Genomic DNA, 17,740 nt, shown 5'->3' on the forward strand with positions numbered 1-17,740 from the left:
CAAAAATAAAGGGAGAGGGAAAAAAGTTTGATAAAAGCCGAATTTAAAAAAAAAGTGAGGTTTGTTACCTGTGTGGGCGTCACCTCAGTGTTCTGCACTGGTTTCTGTGGCACAGCGGGCAAGGTAGCAGAAGCAGCCTGAACAACTCTCAGTGCTTGTTGGGGGATCTGAACCAGCTGTGTTTCTGTTTTCGGCTGTAACACCTGAAGCAAGGCATGTTGACTAGTGCCTGGGCTCTGTACAATAAGCAGGTTGTTACCTGCTTGCAGAATATTCTCTGCTGTAGTCTCTATTACTACTGTTTCTACTTGCTCCTGAGTGGGGGAGCCAGGTACTGGTACTGTTGATGACGGTTTCTTGCGTAGCTTCTTGCTGGACTTGAGTGTCAATTGGGTGCAAGGCTCTGTGGAAGAGTCTAAGCTGCTGATAGGTAATGAAAAGGTGAGGCCACTACTAGTAGTGCCTGGTAATTTTATAAGGTTGTTGGACTTATTTGGGGGGGCAGGTTTGATGGGCACATGTTTTGAAGTGCTGATTGTGGGTGGAAACAAGGCTGTTGTACCATCAGTAATTATTTGGAACTGGTTGCCCAAATTTGAAGACAGTGTCTGACTTTGGGTCTGCAGAGTCTGAAATCGTCCAGACTTCGCCCCAGGATTCTGAATAGTAAATACAAGTTGCCCATTTCCAGTACCTGTTGTGCCAAACTGAGAGCTCTGAATCTGGATAACGTTCCCTTTTGCAGAGAGCAATCCTATACCAGTTTTGACTGGACTCAGGGGTAATGGGGCTGGCTTAATGGGCACCAACCTCTTGCGAGCTGACCGAGGAGGCACAGGTGGTGTCACAGCTGCATCCACTGCTGGAGGTCCAATCTTACTGCAAGTAGCTGCAAGAAGAGCCAGAGGAGAAGGCTGTGTATCCTGAGACAAGAAACAAAAGGGCTGCATTTAGATTAGTATCTTATGGTCTTTTTCACTGAGATGAGAATATAGATTTCACAGCTGTTTTATTTGCACATCTGCAAATCAATTTAAAGTATTTTTACATTGTAGAGACAAATTCAAGTAGAAATTTCAGGCAAGATGAGATTGATTGTGATATAAATATATTTCTGTACAAAGTTTGAAAACGGACCTTCGACTCCAAACCTAGTGAGTGTTGAAAACAAATGGTCCCAAGTAATGGAGTCGAAGGCCTTCTCCGCATCTATTGTCACTATTGCTGCATCAGGTGCTCTGATACGATTTCTTTTCTGCCCCATATTCTGATAAGAATTCAAGATCAGTTGAATTTTCCTTAAGTTACGAGAGGAATTTCTGCCAGGCATAAAGCCTACTTGATCCTTATGAATAAGCGGGTCAATTACTAGTTTAAGTCTGTTTGCTATAATACTTGTCAGAATTTTGTAGTCGCTTTTTAAAAGCGAAATTGGTCTATACGAACTTATCTCTTCCTTATCTTTTCCTTTTTTAGGGATTAAGGCTATTAAAGATGACGTAAAATACTTAGAGCAAGACATGCCATTGACATAGTAATTATTAAATAGCTTTACCAAGGTCGGTACAATTTCTTCTATAAGGCATTTATATAACTCTGCTGGGAAATAGGTTTGTTTAGCTCTTCCAATTTAACTTTTCCTATCTAAGGAATCTGCAATTCTCTCCAAAAATTCTCTTTTGCTTGTAAGTTATTTTCCTTGTCCGAATATAATTTCTCAAAGAATTGTTTAATTTTTATTATGTTAGCCAAGAATTGCCCAGACTTACCCAACCCCCCCCCCCCCGTACCTGTAGAAGGAAAACCTAGTCCTTAGCTCTTCTCGTGACAATTTTTGAGATATAAATACTTCCCTTTCTTTCTTTTTCCCCTGGTAAGATTCCCACCTTCTCTGGGTCGGTTCATTAACATAGTTGTTATATGCATTTCTTAAATGATTCACCAATTGTGTGTACCTGGCTGAGATACTGGAAAATGCCGTGGTAAAATGGACTTCAGGGACCAGGATTTTAAAAGTAATTCTGACATATATGAGATAATGCAGGGGTAAAAGAGTGGAGTAGTGAGTAGTAATAGGATAAATGAATAACACAATCATTAGTGCTTTGTTAACAGAATATTTGAGAAAAAGCCAGACAATTTATATAATACCCTTTAAATATGGCACCACTGCAATTGTATATTTTTTACATGTCACTTGGTACAATAACAGCACCACTTACTGTCTCTATTACAAGCCTTACAATAAATCCACAGCCATCTTCCTGATTAGCTTTATACAAATAACATGGCGCCATTTTATATATGCAGAAAATATAAACTACCAGTTTTTTAACCTTTTAACGCCGTTATGCCGTTCTATTCCGTCATAATTTTACTGGACTTTAGTGCCATTATGACAGAATAAAACGTCATAACGGTTTGAACCTCCTGTGCTCCCTCCGTTATTTTTTTTGTTATGGATTCGGTTGGGGGACGCGCCTAGCACCTTCGGCACTCCCCCAGGATCCAATCAGCATGGAGGGGGTGTATCGATTGTTCTCTGTAACAGCCAATGAGTGGAATCATTGGCTGTTACAAGTGTATCCGCTTCCTCTCTTCCCTCACTGCGATCTGAGGGAGAGAGGAAGATAGTTTAGTGTTGATTTGTGTTCTTAGAACGATAGAGAGGGAAAAAAAAATATATAAATACAAAAAAAAATATATAAAGCATTGGGGGTTTATTTGTGGGGGTTACAAATATATATATATTTATTTATATTTTTTTCTTGCTGATCACTGAGCTGCTACTGTGATCAGCCTAATATCACTGTGATCAGCCTGTTAGGGCTTTGATCAGTGAGTTTATTTGTGGGGATCTTTAGTTACTGTTAACCCCTTCCCTGCTGTTCCCAATCACCGCCCTTCCCAGTGCTTTTCTATTATATATATATATATATATATATATATATATATATATATATATATATATATATATATATATATATCTGAGGGAATAGGGTGGGTGGTAATTGAGGTGGTTTAGTGGGATTTTGGGGGAGGTGAAGTGGGAATTGGTGTTGGTGAAGTGGGAATTTGTAGAGAACAAAATCCCTTATGGCACGCTATTCAGCAGAAGAGGCTTATGCCATTCTTGCCGAAGATTCAGGGAGTGAAACCCTCTCTGTTCTGTATGACAGTGCAACCCTTACGGCATCAGATATAGAGCCCCTGAGTGATTCATTTAATGCTTGTGCTCCTTGCCCGCCACCTAAAAGGATGCGTCGCACAAATGACTAAAATTGGCTACCCCCAAATTTAACTGCCCCAGAAATGCCCGAATTTACAGAGACTCCTAGCATCACAACTGATGTTCCAGTATGTGAGCCAATAAACTCTCTCTCCCTGATTCTGACAGATACCATGTTTGAGCATATAGCTGCTCAAACAAATTTATATGCCAGACAGTATCTGCCAAAAAATCCACAATCTCTGTATGTCAGAAAAAATACCTGGCACCCCACTGACATACCAGAGATTAAAAAGTTCTGGGCCCTGACATTAGTAATGGGGATTGTGAAGAAACCCAGCATACGTTCATACTGGAGCCAGAACCCCATCCTGGCTATCCCTCTTTTTTCAGGGGTTATGAAGAGGGACAGATATGAACAGCTGCTGCAGTTTCTCCATTTTAATGATAATACCCAGTGCCCCCCCAGAAATGACCCCCTGCATGACAGGTTATATAAACTAAGGCCCCTGATAAGCCACCTGTCCCAAAAATTTAAAGAAGTTTACATCCCTGAGCAGGACATTTGCATAGATGAGTCCCTCGTGAAATTTAAGGGGAGATTGCTTTTCAAGCAATATATATCATCCAAGAGGTACCGGGGTAAAATTTTATAAACTCTGTGAATGCAGTACTGAGTATACCTGGGGATTTTGCATCTACCAGGGTAAAGATAGCCACTTGGATCCACCTGGTTGTCCAGATTCAGTTGGCACAAGTGGGAAAATTGTGTGGGAACTCCTACTACCCCTGCTAACTAAAGGGTACCATTTGTGGCTCGATAATTTTTACACCAGCACAGAGCTATTAAATTTTTTATTTTATTTTGAAACCGTGGCCTGTGGCACAACGAGAACAAATTGCACAGGTTTCCCCCCAGAAGTTGACGCATGGAAAAAAAAAGAAGGGGCACAACCTCAGCTTTACGCCACAATGAGCTACGGGCTCTTCGGTACACTGATAAAAAAAAAAAGATGTGTACATGCTCTCCACAATGCACGATGAAGCTACAGTGCCAGTGTCTGTGAAGGGAAGATCTGCTCAGATCCTAAAGCCAAAGTGCATTGTGGAGTACAACAAAAACATGGGGGAGGGGGTAGATTTAGCTGACCGTGTCTGCAGCCATATCTAATTTAAAGAAAAACCAAGAACTTGGTACAAAAAACTAGCTTTTTATATTATGCAGATAGCAGTATATAATGCATATGTGCTCTACAAAAAATCAGGCACAGGGAAACCTTATACTTTTTTGGAATTTTTGTTAAAATGTAACATCTGATGAGGCGGGGCTTGGCCGCACTAGCTGATGGCCGCATTTTAAGTTAGCTCTGAAGCCTCAGTAATCTTATGAAAGGTAGAAAGTAACCCACAGCGTGTCAGAACTTTGGAAATTATAGCAACAGCTCCTGAGAACTGCGTGAACAAAAATACTAAACCTATGACTTATATGGGCAGTGTGAAACCCCTTACTAACAAGATGCGTGGAGAGGCCTAAAACAGAGCGGAACCAGCCGCCATTTCACAAGTGCCTAAACTGACTTTGGTGAACACACCGCACTAGAACGAGTGATCAACCGACTACACAGAGGCTCTTTTACCGGACCGGAGCCTCGTGACTGAGGAGTACTACAGCACTGTGCCGTGGAAAATCCTGCCTCATCATACCTGGATCACGCCACCCGTGCAGACACTCATACCGCCAACATCCGACCGGCTGACCGCAATCAGGTAAAACATCCAGCTGATACTCACAGCTAGACCAGTCCACGGACAGCAGAGGCCACATACTAGATAGGAGGGAGTCCGAGCATAGGGTGAGCTTGAGAGCCAGTCAAGCGATACTAAAGTGAGCGCTACAGATAGAACCTTTGGGCCTGGCCGGAGGAGGGCATCCTAGTTCATTTCTAGCCTGTTAGAAGTAATTACTAGAAGCACAGCAGCACTATACTCAACGCAGTACCCACTATATACAATTGCTATCGTGTTCCACTGAGAAGGGGGAGATAAACTCAATTAAACATACAGATACAGAAGAACCGGCAGAGATATAGAATAGCAGCTGAGCACACTACAGCAGCACCGGAGCCCCTCTTCCTGAGATCAGTGCAGGGTGCCTGTACAGTATTTATCCACTTACCTCAGAGTTGTGAACATGGCTAATAGACGCATTACTAAACCCCTTAAAGGATCCCAATCCTCTAGCTTGGAAAGCTATCTCATCACAACAGACACCACTGCAAACGCCAACAGGGATAGTGTGGAACCCAGCAAGCAGAATACTGCAGTCCAGACATCCAACTCAGACCCACCACTATCTCATTATGTTACTAAAGAGGACATCAGACACCTCTCCTCTAAGAACGATATAAAAGAAGCAATGTTTGATGTAAAATTACTATTTGGTGAGCTTAAAAAAGACATTGCTGCGGTAGACCATAGAGTCACTCAGATGGAGGAGGCACAAGAAACAATCCAATCTGACCTCCAACAACAGGGCAGTAATATACAATCACAGGAAGCTACAGTTCAAAACCTCACTGACAGGATTGAGGACCTAGAAAATAGGAGTCGGCGCAATAATTTGAGGCTCCGTGGGGTCCCTGAGACAGTGGCCCCACCTGATATAGAAAGATATGTGCAGGCCCTGTTCAAGCACCTCAAGAACTCCCCAAATGCAGCTGAAATCCCGGTTGAAAGAGCCCATCGGGCCCTTAGGCCTAAACCTCCAGCCAGGGCCCCACCTAGGGACATTATTATCAAACTCTTGTCCTACCGGGACAAGGAAGAAATTCTACGGCACTCCAGAAATAAACACCCTCTAGTGTTTGAGGACACGGAAATTCAAATTTACACAGATTTGTGTCCAGCAACCCTCCAGAAGCGGAGGGACCTGCGCTATATTACCTCCACACTCAAGGACCATCAAATCCAATACAGATGGGGATTCCCCACCTGCATTATAGCAACAAAAGATGGCACCTTGGCAATCTATAGAACACCAGCTGATCTCCCCACTCTAAACCAGGCCTTTGGGCTGCAGGTAACCCCGCCGGGCAATATGGTGGCACCAGCACGGCCTGGACCTGAAAGAGCTCGAGATGAAAACGTCCACTGACTTTAGCTTGATAAGTCAACTTCCTAGACACAGATTCACGGACATGCTCTACCTGGCACGTTCCACCCTGGAGACTGGTGGCTCCTGGGGTGGTATTCATCGACCCAACTGATCTTCCAGACAGATAAGTTACCATTAACTCATATATGTTTTTCCCAAAACAGCTTACTCATATACAACTCCAGATGAACATTTTGGTTTGGGTTTTTACCACCCTACCGTGTAGAGGCATCAATACTTGGACAAATTGACTCTGTGATAATCTAGATAATTAGCCCCTGGGCTAGATTTGACCTCTACACTGTAATATGAGTATATAAGGTGTTTTATAGTTGTTCTTTTTGGGTTTATACTGTATTGTCAGGCTATGTGAACACACCCTAACATAGGGTTACTTATGTAAACTCCCCCAGTTTATATTGATACAGCGCACAACACCTCCCCGCAGGAACATAACAAACAACACTGGGAGGGAATATGTGTTCAAAAATGTGTATTATGGTTTCTGTCTCCTGGGGATATGGGAAATGGGTCTTCACTGTTGTGGGGCATGTTATCTTGTGGTTCATAATTGTCTGTTCCTTCAATGTTATTCATTGCTAGTTCATATGAGAGTTCTGACACTGATTGTTTGATATTTCTTTATTTGGGTTACTTTACCAACAAAGTTTAATGTTTGCATTATCATTCTACATAAGAGTACTGAGGTTACTACCTCCTGTATCACATTTCTATTTGTATTTACTGACTGTACCTCTACAGTCTACACTCTTTAACCTCTTCATCTACCCGAGCGGCAGGTGGGGCTCTTAACTCTGGTCCTACAGGCCATATCGGGCCTATCTGCTCCCTTCCCTACTCTCTCTCTTTACCCTCCACCCGAATTTTTGGAAGCTCTTTCTTATCTTTCCTGCTCACACTTCCTCAAATCTTCTCCTGCTCCCCCCTTCATTTCCTCTCCTCCCTCCCCTTTTTTTTTTTTTTTTCTCTCTCTCCTTACTAATATGCATCCACGTACCAAAGTACACTCCCTTGAACTTCTTACCATAAATGTTAAGGGATTTAATAGTCCCGAGAAACGCTCCATAATCACCCGAGATTTACACAGACTGAGAGGCGATATTGTTTTCATCCAGGAAACACACTTCTCAAAACATAAAGAACCAAAATGGTTTAATAGGAACTACCCTGTAGCACAGTTTGCCTCTGGTCCTTCTAAAAAAAATGGGGTTGGGATACTATTTCACCATTCAGTACCATTCCAAACAGAACAGATAATGAGAGACCCTAATGGCAGGTATCTAATTATTACAGGCACACTTTATGGGAGACCAATAACCTTGGCCAATCTCTATTTTCCACATAGAGCTCAAGATATATTTTTCAAAAATGTAGCACTTAAATTACTAGAATTACAGAAAGGAACACTATACATGGGGGGGGACTTTAATGTCTCCCTGAATCCAGTTTTGGACACCTCTGATGGCCTCTCCAGTGCTCCTCACAAGGTACTCAAACACTTAACGCGATCCCTCAGGGATCTGGTCCTTCACGACATCTAGCGAACCTTGCATCCAACAGAAAAAAATTACACCTTTTACTCTCATCCTCACAAAAAATATACGAGGATTGACTACCTCCTCACCGACTCTGCGGGCCTCGCGATAACAACTAGCTGCTCGATTGATCAGATTACGTGGTCTGATCATGCCCCGGTTAGATGCACGATCAACTGGCCCAATACACCGATAACACCATTTGTTTGGCGGTTAGACGAATATCTACTTGATGATAAACATCTGGTACAAAAACTAAACGACAGCATTGAAGAATACTTTCGTCTAAACGCAGATGGAAACTTAGACAACGCAGTCGTATGGGAAGCTCATAAATGCATTACTAGAGGCCTGCTTCTGAGACACAGCGCAGCTCTACGCAGGTCCAAAAGAGACACCTACAATGATCTGCTAGCAAAAGTGGCTCAAGTAGAACTAGCGCATAAAGAGCAACCTAATAGTGACGGAAAACAGGAGAGCCTGGCGGCTGCCAGATCAGCCCTGTTACGCCATCTGCGAGAAGAACAACACAAAAAAGCACTAATTCTTCACCAACAATTCTTCGAGCATAGCGATAAGGCGGGTAAATTCCTGGCACGAGCCCTTGCCAGGAAGAGACTCCGCACGTACGTCTACGAAATGGTTGATAGCCAAAACAGGGAGTGCAAAGATGGTCAATCAATTGCCAATGTCTTTGGAAATTTTTACAAATCCCGATAATGGTATTGAGATCAAACCATTCTCTCATGACGATAACTACCCACTGTCGGAAGTTGCCATATCAAATGTGCTGACAGACGGTAAAATTAAAACACAGAAGGAGTTGGCGGACTGGGACGGCGAATTATTCTCCTCATGGTTTAGAGTGGCCCAATTGAGCCACTTTGTCAGCACTATTAGCGAGAAAGACTCCCTTAGTAGGCAGAAAACGCATTTTGAAGCACTATGCACATCAGAGACCCCACCAAAACATTTGATCTCGATACTTTACAAGCTTTTGATGGAAGGAGGTGGGGAGGTGGTCCCCTCGTATGTAGCTGCCTGGAAGAGAGATCTAGAGCTCGAGATAGACACTAAAACCTGGCAAGTAATTTTTAATAGAGCTAGGCGTGCATCGGCATTTGCAAAATTACAAGAGATGCACTTCAAATTCCTGAGTAGGTGGTACCTCACCCCTCAGAGGCTGAAAAAAATTTACCCCAATGCCTGTGGGGAGTGCTGGAGGGGCTGCGGGGAGGACGGATCTATACTACACATTTGGTGGCACTGCCCACACATACAACCTTTTTGGGTGAGTGTATTTAGAGAAATTAGCAGATTGTTGCAGATCATTCTCCCACCGAACCCTAAATACCTGATTTATCACGAGTTCCCAAAGTTAGCTATGGAAGCCAAACGCCACTTGTTTCTTTTAATGCTAAATGGAGCTAAGGGGCTTATACCAAGACACTGGAAATCTCTCCAAATTCCGAGTACAGAGGAATGGAAAGCAGAAGTCCGAAATTTACTAGACTTAGAGAGATACCATTACCTTAGGACAGGGAAGCTAGAAACTCACGAGTACATGTCATTAATCTGGGAAGGTAGGAGCCTATGATCTGCTCTGGTGTCTGTTACAGTACAGGTGTCGATCCTATATTTGCCCCTGTAATTGGTCTGTGGAACATGATTCAGTCCCTTCTCACCCTCCACTCCCGTCCCCATCCCCTCCCCCACCCCTTATGGGGGTGTTTTTTTTTTTGTTTTTTTTTCTCCCTTTACCTCTCTCTCTCCTTCTTCTCTCGTCTCTCCATCATCTTCCCACTCTCTGAACCCCCTCCTTTCATAATCCCCTTACTTATATCCGATCTTTCCCCAATCGCCCCTTAGGTGATACTTCCTTTATGCACTAGTATTATATACTGAGTTGAACGTTTTACTGAAGAAGCCTAATGCAATATGAGGCGTTTATCTTGGAGCCTGTAATCTTATGGGCTCTGGGATGGGCCCATGCCTCGATCAAGCAAACTCTGATTTTCTATGTCTTTTTTTCATTATCCTTTGATATGTTTTAAATTTCACACTTAATAAGCTCATGTAACAATTAACTATATGTCAATAATGTTCAGATGTTCTGTGCCTATATAACACTCGTGTAATGGCTTAAAATGTCTCTTTACAATGATGGTTTGTTAAGCCTCCAAGAACAATTGTAATGTAACACATCAATGAGACAACTGCTGTAACATAATGTCTGTTCATTAAATAAAGCTTATTGTTTAAAATAAAAATGTAACATCTGATATTTTGTTTAACCAGACCCCTAATCCTCCCACTGTTCATTCTGAAAATGTCGAGCGACTCTGCGGCAGGCATTTTCCCACTAGGATCCCCCCCACTGCCCCCAAAAAAACACCCCAGGAAAGATGCAGTCTCTGCTATAAAAAAGGAGTGAGGAAGGATTCTAGTTACTATTGCCCTGACTGCCCCTCTCTACCTGGCCTCTGTATCACTAATTGCTTTCGAATATATCACAGAGTTAAACTTTTAATTTGAAAGCAACCTGTATGTGTTCCTAATTTATTTAATTGTATTATTCTGTATTCCTAACTTCATAAATCCCCTGACCTTGTCCTGCCCCTTTATATGTTAAGCCCATCCACTAAGGCCATGATAAGTTATACAAAACAACTAAAATACTCCTTTTAGAATATCCTGAGTTATCCACTTTTGCAAATGGTATGCCATGATGGGGTAATTTTCATTCCTGGGCTGCCATACTGTCTCAAAGGCAACATTGATTTTCTGGACCTATGTGCCAAATTTCCATGAAAATTGGCAGACCCTATATTGGGCGCGGTAACTTGCTGAAACCCCATAAAACCTGTGCATAGGGGTATTGTTGTACTCATGTGACATCGCTGAACACAAATGTGTGTGTTTTATAGCAGATAAACATAAAAGGTTGATGACAGAAAAGTGCAGTGATAGTGTATGTAGTGATGGGGTTATTTTCATTCCTGGGCTGCTATAATGTCTCAAAGAGGACATAGGCCCTGAAAATTAAGGTGCCAAATTTCCACGCATCAATACTGAAATGGGCAGACCCCATATTTGGCCCTGTAACTTCTGTAAACCCCATAAAAGCTGTTGTACTCGTATGACATTTACAAACACAATTAAGTGTGTTTTATAGCAGCAAAACATAAAAGGATATTGACAGAAACAGCCAAAGTGCAGTGTTAGTGTAAAAAACGCATACAAAAAATATGACCACTAAATTTGGCCAGGTGTTGTGCCTAAGGGGCTTCACAAAAATACATAACATGGCCCTTTTGGAATACCCTGGGGTGTCTACTTTTGCAAATGGTATGCCATGATGGGGTTATTTTCATTCCTGGGCTGCTATAATATCTCAAAGAGGACATAGGTCCAGAAAATTGAGGTGCCAAAATTTCCACGCATGAAGACTGAAATGGGCAGACCCCATATTTGGCCCTGTAACTTCTATAAACCCCGTAAAATCTGTACATGGGGGTACTGTTGTACTCGTAGGACATTCCCAAACACAAATATGTGTGTTTTATAGCAGCAAAACATAAAATGTTGATGACAGAAACAGCCAAAGTGCAGTGTTTGTGTAAAAAACGCATACAACAAAAATGACCACTACATTTGGCCAGGTGTTGTGTCTAAGGGACTTCACAAAAAGACATGGCATGGCCCTTTTGGAATACCCTGGGGTGTCTACTTTTGTACATGGTATGCCATGATGGAGTAATTTTCATTCCTGGGCTGCTATAATGTATGAAAGGCGACTTAAAGGGACAGTATACACTCATTTTCATATATCTGCATGTAGTAGAATAAGATGCACAGATTCTGATATAAAAATCCAGTATAAAACTGTTTAAAAACTTACTTAGAAGCTGTCAGTTTGGCTCTGTTGAAAAGGTAGCTGGAAAGCCCACTGCAAGTGGCAAATACGACACTCCCCCCTCCCCCTTCTTTTGCATATGAAAAGACCCTTTACACAAATAGGAGCAAGCTGGAGAAGGTAGCTGACAGTATTCACATAAAACTTTGGGGCTTGGTTAGGAGTCTGAAAATCAGAGCAATGTTATTTAAAAATAAGCAAAACTATACATTTATTTAAAAAAAAAAAACTTTATAGGCTATATAAATAGATCATCTACAAAACATTTATGCAAAGAAAAAAATTACTGTATAATGTCCCTTTAAAGTTAATGTCAATTTTGATGCTAAAGTGACCAGTTTTTAAAAATTTGATTAAAAACAGGGGCACTTTAATTCATCAAAATTTACATTTCACTCCTGTTGAGAAAAAAAACCTTACCTTTTAATCTTCACAGCAGCTCCAGCTCCCTCTGGTCGTTGCAAGCCATTTCTGACGTCAGAAATGATGGATAGGTCATCCTCCAATCACGGCTCCCCCACCCGGGGGAATCAGTGTTTGATTCAACGGCGTGATTGGAGGAAGCCGGATTCCTAATTTTAGACCCAGGAAGAGGCTTTGCGACGGGCAGAGGACGCTGGAGCTGCTGTGAAGATTAAAAGGTAAGTTTTTTTCTCAACAGGAGTGAAATGTAAATTTTGATGAATTAAAGTGCCCCTGTTTTTAATAAAATTTTTTAAAACCGGGCACTTTAGCATCAAAATCGACATTAACTTTAAGCCCAGAAAATGAATGTGTCAGATTTCTATGTAAATGGAAAGGCTCTATGTTGGGCCTTGTAAATTCCAGAAATCTCAGAAAACCTGTACATGGGGGGTATTGTTATACTCATGGGACATCGCTTAACACAAATATGGGTGTTTTATTGCAGTAATATATATCAGAATGATGATATTCACAATAAAATCGTTTGGCAAACTTAAAATTTCTTAATTTCTCACACTTACTTAGAATTTTTTCATATAAAATTATAGTTGAGAAATAAATATTTGATGCCAAAAGAAAGCCCTATCTGTCCTCTAAAAAACAATATATAATTAGTGTGGGTGCACTTAATGTGAAAGGGGTAAATTATGGTTGAAAAAACATAGCTGAAATTCAAGGTTTTGTTTACGTTCAGAACTCGGACAATTGCCTATGTCATGAAAGGGTTAATGAATACCAAGGTATCTTTTTAACTAGCATTATTGTACATAAAGAACTTAAATGCCAGAAGTTCAAGGTTCCAAGAACTCACCTGGACAGAGGTGGCAGCTGGCTGTAGATATTCACTTGGACTGACAGCAGCTGTTGCTGTCATACTGGCCTGCAGGCAAAAACATATAGCTATGGTTATGTTTATTACAAATTCTGTAAATGTATATGTATTGATAAGCATATTTACTTAAATATAGATGCAAGAAATAATATGGAGCAGCAGCCAGCCGTACACATTTTAGAGCTCTATAAATATATGGAGAAAATTAAAAGAAAAAAAGAATTATACAATCATTTGAAACTGCAGAATTAACTTTAAAATTAGAGCAAAGCTTTCTTTAACAGTGTTAGGGACACATTCTTCTTCACCACCTGATGTAATAAAGCAACCAAAATGAAAGATTTCACCATTATTTTGGATTCAACTTGTTACATTTTACTACATTTTCTATGATAATTATGATACTAAATAGATGATTTTGTAACGTTTATGTACAATCCTTTACCACTGCGGAAGCTAGCCACCCCAAAAGGTATGTACCACTGTGGAAGCTAGCCACAAACGGTATTTACCACTGCGGACGCTAGCCACCATAAAAGGTACTTACCACTGCAGAAGCTTGCCACCATAAAGGTACTTACCACTGCAGAGGCTAGCCACAAAAGGCATTTACCACTGCGGATGCTAGCCACCATAAAGGTATTTACCACTGCAGAAACTAGCCACCACAAAGGTATATACCACTGCAGAAACTAGCCACCACAAAGGCATTTACCACTGCGGAAACTAGCCAGCACAAAGGTATTTACCACTGCAGAAACTAGCCAGCACAAAGGTATTTACCACTGCAGAAACTAGCCACCACAAAGGTATTTACCACTGCAGAAACTAGCCACCACAAAGGTATTTACCACTGCAGAAACTAGCCACCACAAAGGTATTTACCACTGCAGAAACTAGCCACCACAAAGGTATTTACCACTGCGGACGCTAGCCACCATAAAGGTACTTACCACTGCAGAAGCTAGCCACCCCAAATGTATGTAGTGCACTTACCAGTTTGTATACTCACAGATAAAGATTAACTGTATCAATTTCTTGGATATGGTTCAGCTCATTATACCAGTCCTTAGACAGAGCAAAGCGCACCTCAAACAGCTGGACAGGTCTGATGAAGTAATGGCATACCAAGATGTGAAAATCTTTTAAATAGTGTGGGATGTCTTAATAATGGCATATATTAGGTGACCAGAATCATGCCACTTATCTAGAATAAGAAATAAAGCCTAATAAGAACACAGAATAATAGCAAACCTTATGAATGAAAGAAGAAATTCTATGTTAAAGGTACATGAAAGTGATGCACCCCCTTGGATCTGCCTTTCCCCTCCCTCCAATTTAGTGTATTACCTTTAAAAATAAAATTAAAAAAAGGATTTGGTCAATATCAATGCTACGTGCTCAGATTTTCCCTCCTAGGCAATACTATAAAAACAGAGTTAAAACGTGTGTACTATAAGGTAATTGCATAAAATCTGCTAGTAATAAAGTGGTCGGTTTAAAATTTAGGAGCCAGTAAAATATTTAGGAGTCTGATAGTGGAATTTGAATATAGTTATATGGAGAATAAACCAAAAAGTTAGGAGCCAGGGGTACAATTCTAAATGCCAGTGGCTCCCTAGCTCCTGTAGTAATCATAATAAAAGCCATATATAATGGTGGCTATGAGAATATACAAAATTATTTCTAGCAATTTATAAAAACAGAAGTGTAAACATGATAACGAATAATTAGCTTTTAAAACTGTATGCAACATGTGTTTATGGAAGGGGGAATACAGATCAGTATAGCCAATCACAGGATGTGGCAGGAAATGTTAAAAGGACAATAAAGTAAAAAACATAAACTTTCATGATTCAGATAGAGCATGCAATTTTAAAGAACTTTACTTACGTTATCGAATTACTTTATTCTCTTGGTATCCTTTGTTGAAGGGCATACCTAGAAAGGCTCAGAAGCAATGCACTACTGGGAGCTAGCTGCTCACTGCACAAATTTGCCTGTTGCCACTGGCTCACATGATTTGTACAGCTAGCTCCCAGTAGTGCTTTACTGCTCCAACAAAAGGATACCAGGAGAATGAAGCAAATTTGATCATAGAAGTAAAGTGAAAAATTGTATGCTGTATCTGAATCATTTAAGTAAAAATGTGAGTTTCATGTCCCTTTACGCTCTATAAAGCTTTGCCCCCAGGTGGCTTTTTGCCCTGGGGGAGACTATAGCAATGTACACCAGTGTTCCCCCTAAGGTGCACGGTGTAGTAAAGGAAGCATATTAGGTTGTGTAACACCAAATGGATGTAGCACACACCACTTGCATCTGCACCTAACAGCTCACATTCCAGTGTTATTATGTGTCCATCTCATCTGCATCCAGGATTCTATGCACAGCCGCCATAAATGTGCAGTATGTAAAACAAGCGCACTTCTTAAAGTATCCAAAGAAACAGCAGACACTGTTACAGAGACACTGATGCACTAGTCCAGCTATGTGACGATCCTTGGCCTTATACGGTGTCACATAATTGTGCATGTTGGATTCAGACTGGGTAACAGAGTTTAAAACTAAACCCACACTGTCATGGTGAGCTAATGGTCTTGAGTTACTGGATGGTGAGGGGGCTGCACGGTACAATGTATCTGTATTCATAGGGCAGGTGTTGGTGTAATACGAAGATAGCATATTATTTTTAACAGCAAATGGCAAAAACATGTCCGATTCTTTAACCTGTTTCTATTAGCAAAAAATTTTATATTTATATTTTTGATAGAGAATTTAATATAGTTTATAAACTATTTAGCTGAAAGTTTTTATATTCAATATCAGTTATCCTTTTCAAAATACAAAACCTACAGTAGCATGCACATACTGAATTTACGATAAAGCAACAATAAAAAAAAAATAGAAGCTAATGAAAGTATATTGCAAAAATGCTTATAATTAAAACTGAAATGCATCCAGGCATTTTTTTTTTACCTTTCTATCCCTTTAAGTGTAGGAGTATAAAACATGTTGCCTGTTAGATAATGTTATTGTTTTACTTTTTAGTTAGAGATTATTAAAATTTTGTGGGAGGTAAAATGTTAACTTTTGTGTGGAATATAACGTTATATTTATATAGCATTACAGAATTACTTGCTACTTTTGATCCCAACCACTACCAACCCCCTCTGCATATGTTTAGCCAATGTGAAAGTAATTTTTTAATATTGTTTATGTTTTATACTATAAATTAAATAATGCTACATACAGTAATACATTTAAAAAATAAGTGCATAGCAGTTAGCAACATCAGCTAGAGTTCTGGGGAAGACAACAGCTGGACAGAAAAAAATTGTTGAACTGAGAGAAAGCAGAGTGTGTTGACATTAATGTGAGGTCATAGCAGACCTGGAATAATTGTTTTATAAGTATCATCTCTCATCTATCTTTCTCCACTCTCTCTTCTCTTCAATCTCTCTTTTTACCCCTCCCTTCTCTCTCAGGCCATATCTTTTCTTTTCACTCTCCTCTCTCATAGCAGTCAAAGCACTAATAGGGTCCCTATAGCCCTAGAGGAATAGATATTTCATGGATATATATAATATTTCCTTAGATATTTGTAGCAGGTAGCCCAACATTCACTCACTAACTTTCACTCACCACTAGCTAGTGGAAATCTTGAGTATATATATATATATACACATATATATACACACACACACATTATATATATATATATATATATATAGATAGATAGATAGATAGATAGATAGATAGAGAGAGAGAGAGAGAGACACACACACACACACATTATATACATACATATATGGAGAGAGAGAAAGAGAGAGAGAGAGAGAGAGAGACACACACACACACATTATATATATCTATATATCAGTGATGTGCAGTCACTAGAGGCAGGTGAGGCAGTGCTTCAACTCTCATATGGGCAAAAATAAATATTTTTTTTTATTGGCTTTAAAAAAATTGCTATTTTTTTCCCCCAGCATTTTTTTTTTTTCACAGCTACATGTTGTGCAATGGAGAGGCACAAGCAGGTCTGCCCACCATTACACAACATGCTGCGCCATCTACTGGATGAAAGTGGTTAAGATCATTGCATGGCCCATTATCTGCTTATTTGAGGCAGTCCCATTTGGGCTGACCCAATCCAGTGAGATGCATTAGTAAGTGGAATTTAGGGTTGGGGCTGGATGTTAAATCATATAAAACAAAACAAAAACGGAAAAAAACAACTTTCATTTATTTTATTGCTGTCCTGTGAAGCTGACAGCTTTGCTAAAGTGAAAAAGAGAGTTCTGTTCTTCCCCTCTAAGTGCAGTGGAATGTTCCACTGTCACTTCCTGAATCCTTACAGAGCAGGAAAGGGAGAGAGGCAGAGAGAACAGTGTTTCAGTCACATTTTATTGTAGTAAGTGCTGCAGCCGTAGATTTTACTGAAATGGATTCTGTTAGTGAAAATGATAATTTAATGAATGTGGTTTAGTGTTTTTGTTGAATTGTGTTCAGATACAGCTCATTAACAGGGGGACAGTAAGTGAGCATAACCCAAGCAGAAGAGTAAAGTAGTATTCTACATCTCTTG

The 17,740-nt window shown here is 40.3% G+C and overlaps 1 protein-coding gene across 7 annotated transcripts in view; it reads right to left on the reverse strand.

Moving 5' to 3' along the window:
• SP2 (Sp2 transcription factor) overlaps positions 1–17,740 on the reverse strand; it is a 64,277-nt gene that overhangs the window by 29,237 nt on the left and 17,300 nt on the right. For 3 of the 7 annotated variants that reach the window (XM_053697535.1, XM_053697488.1, XM_053697495.1), the window contains 3 exons: positions 14,165–14,359; positions 13,132–13,200; positions 69–923 (listed from right to left, as the gene is read on the reverse strand). In XM_053697535.1, the coding sequence (XP_053553510.1) occupies positions 69–923; positions 13,132–13,194 (918 nt within the window). In that variant the 5' untranslated portion in view covers positions 13,195–13,200; positions 14,165–14,359. Of the gene's footprint in view, positions 1–68; positions 924–13,131; positions 13,201–13,278; positions 13,298–14,148; positions 14,360–17,740 lie in introns of those variants that run through there. The other 4 variants (XM_053697519.1, XM_053697526.1, XM_053697502.1 and 1 more) reach the window with 3 other exon arrangements.

This window comes from Bombina bombina, chromosome 1, assembly GCF_027579735.1.
Source record: "Bombina bombina isolate aBomBom1 chromosome 1, aBomBom1.pri, whole genome shotgun sequence".
In the NCBI taxonomy this organism is placed as follows: Eukaryota; Metazoa; Chordata; class Amphibia; order Anura; family Bombinatoridae; genus Bombina; species Bombina bombina.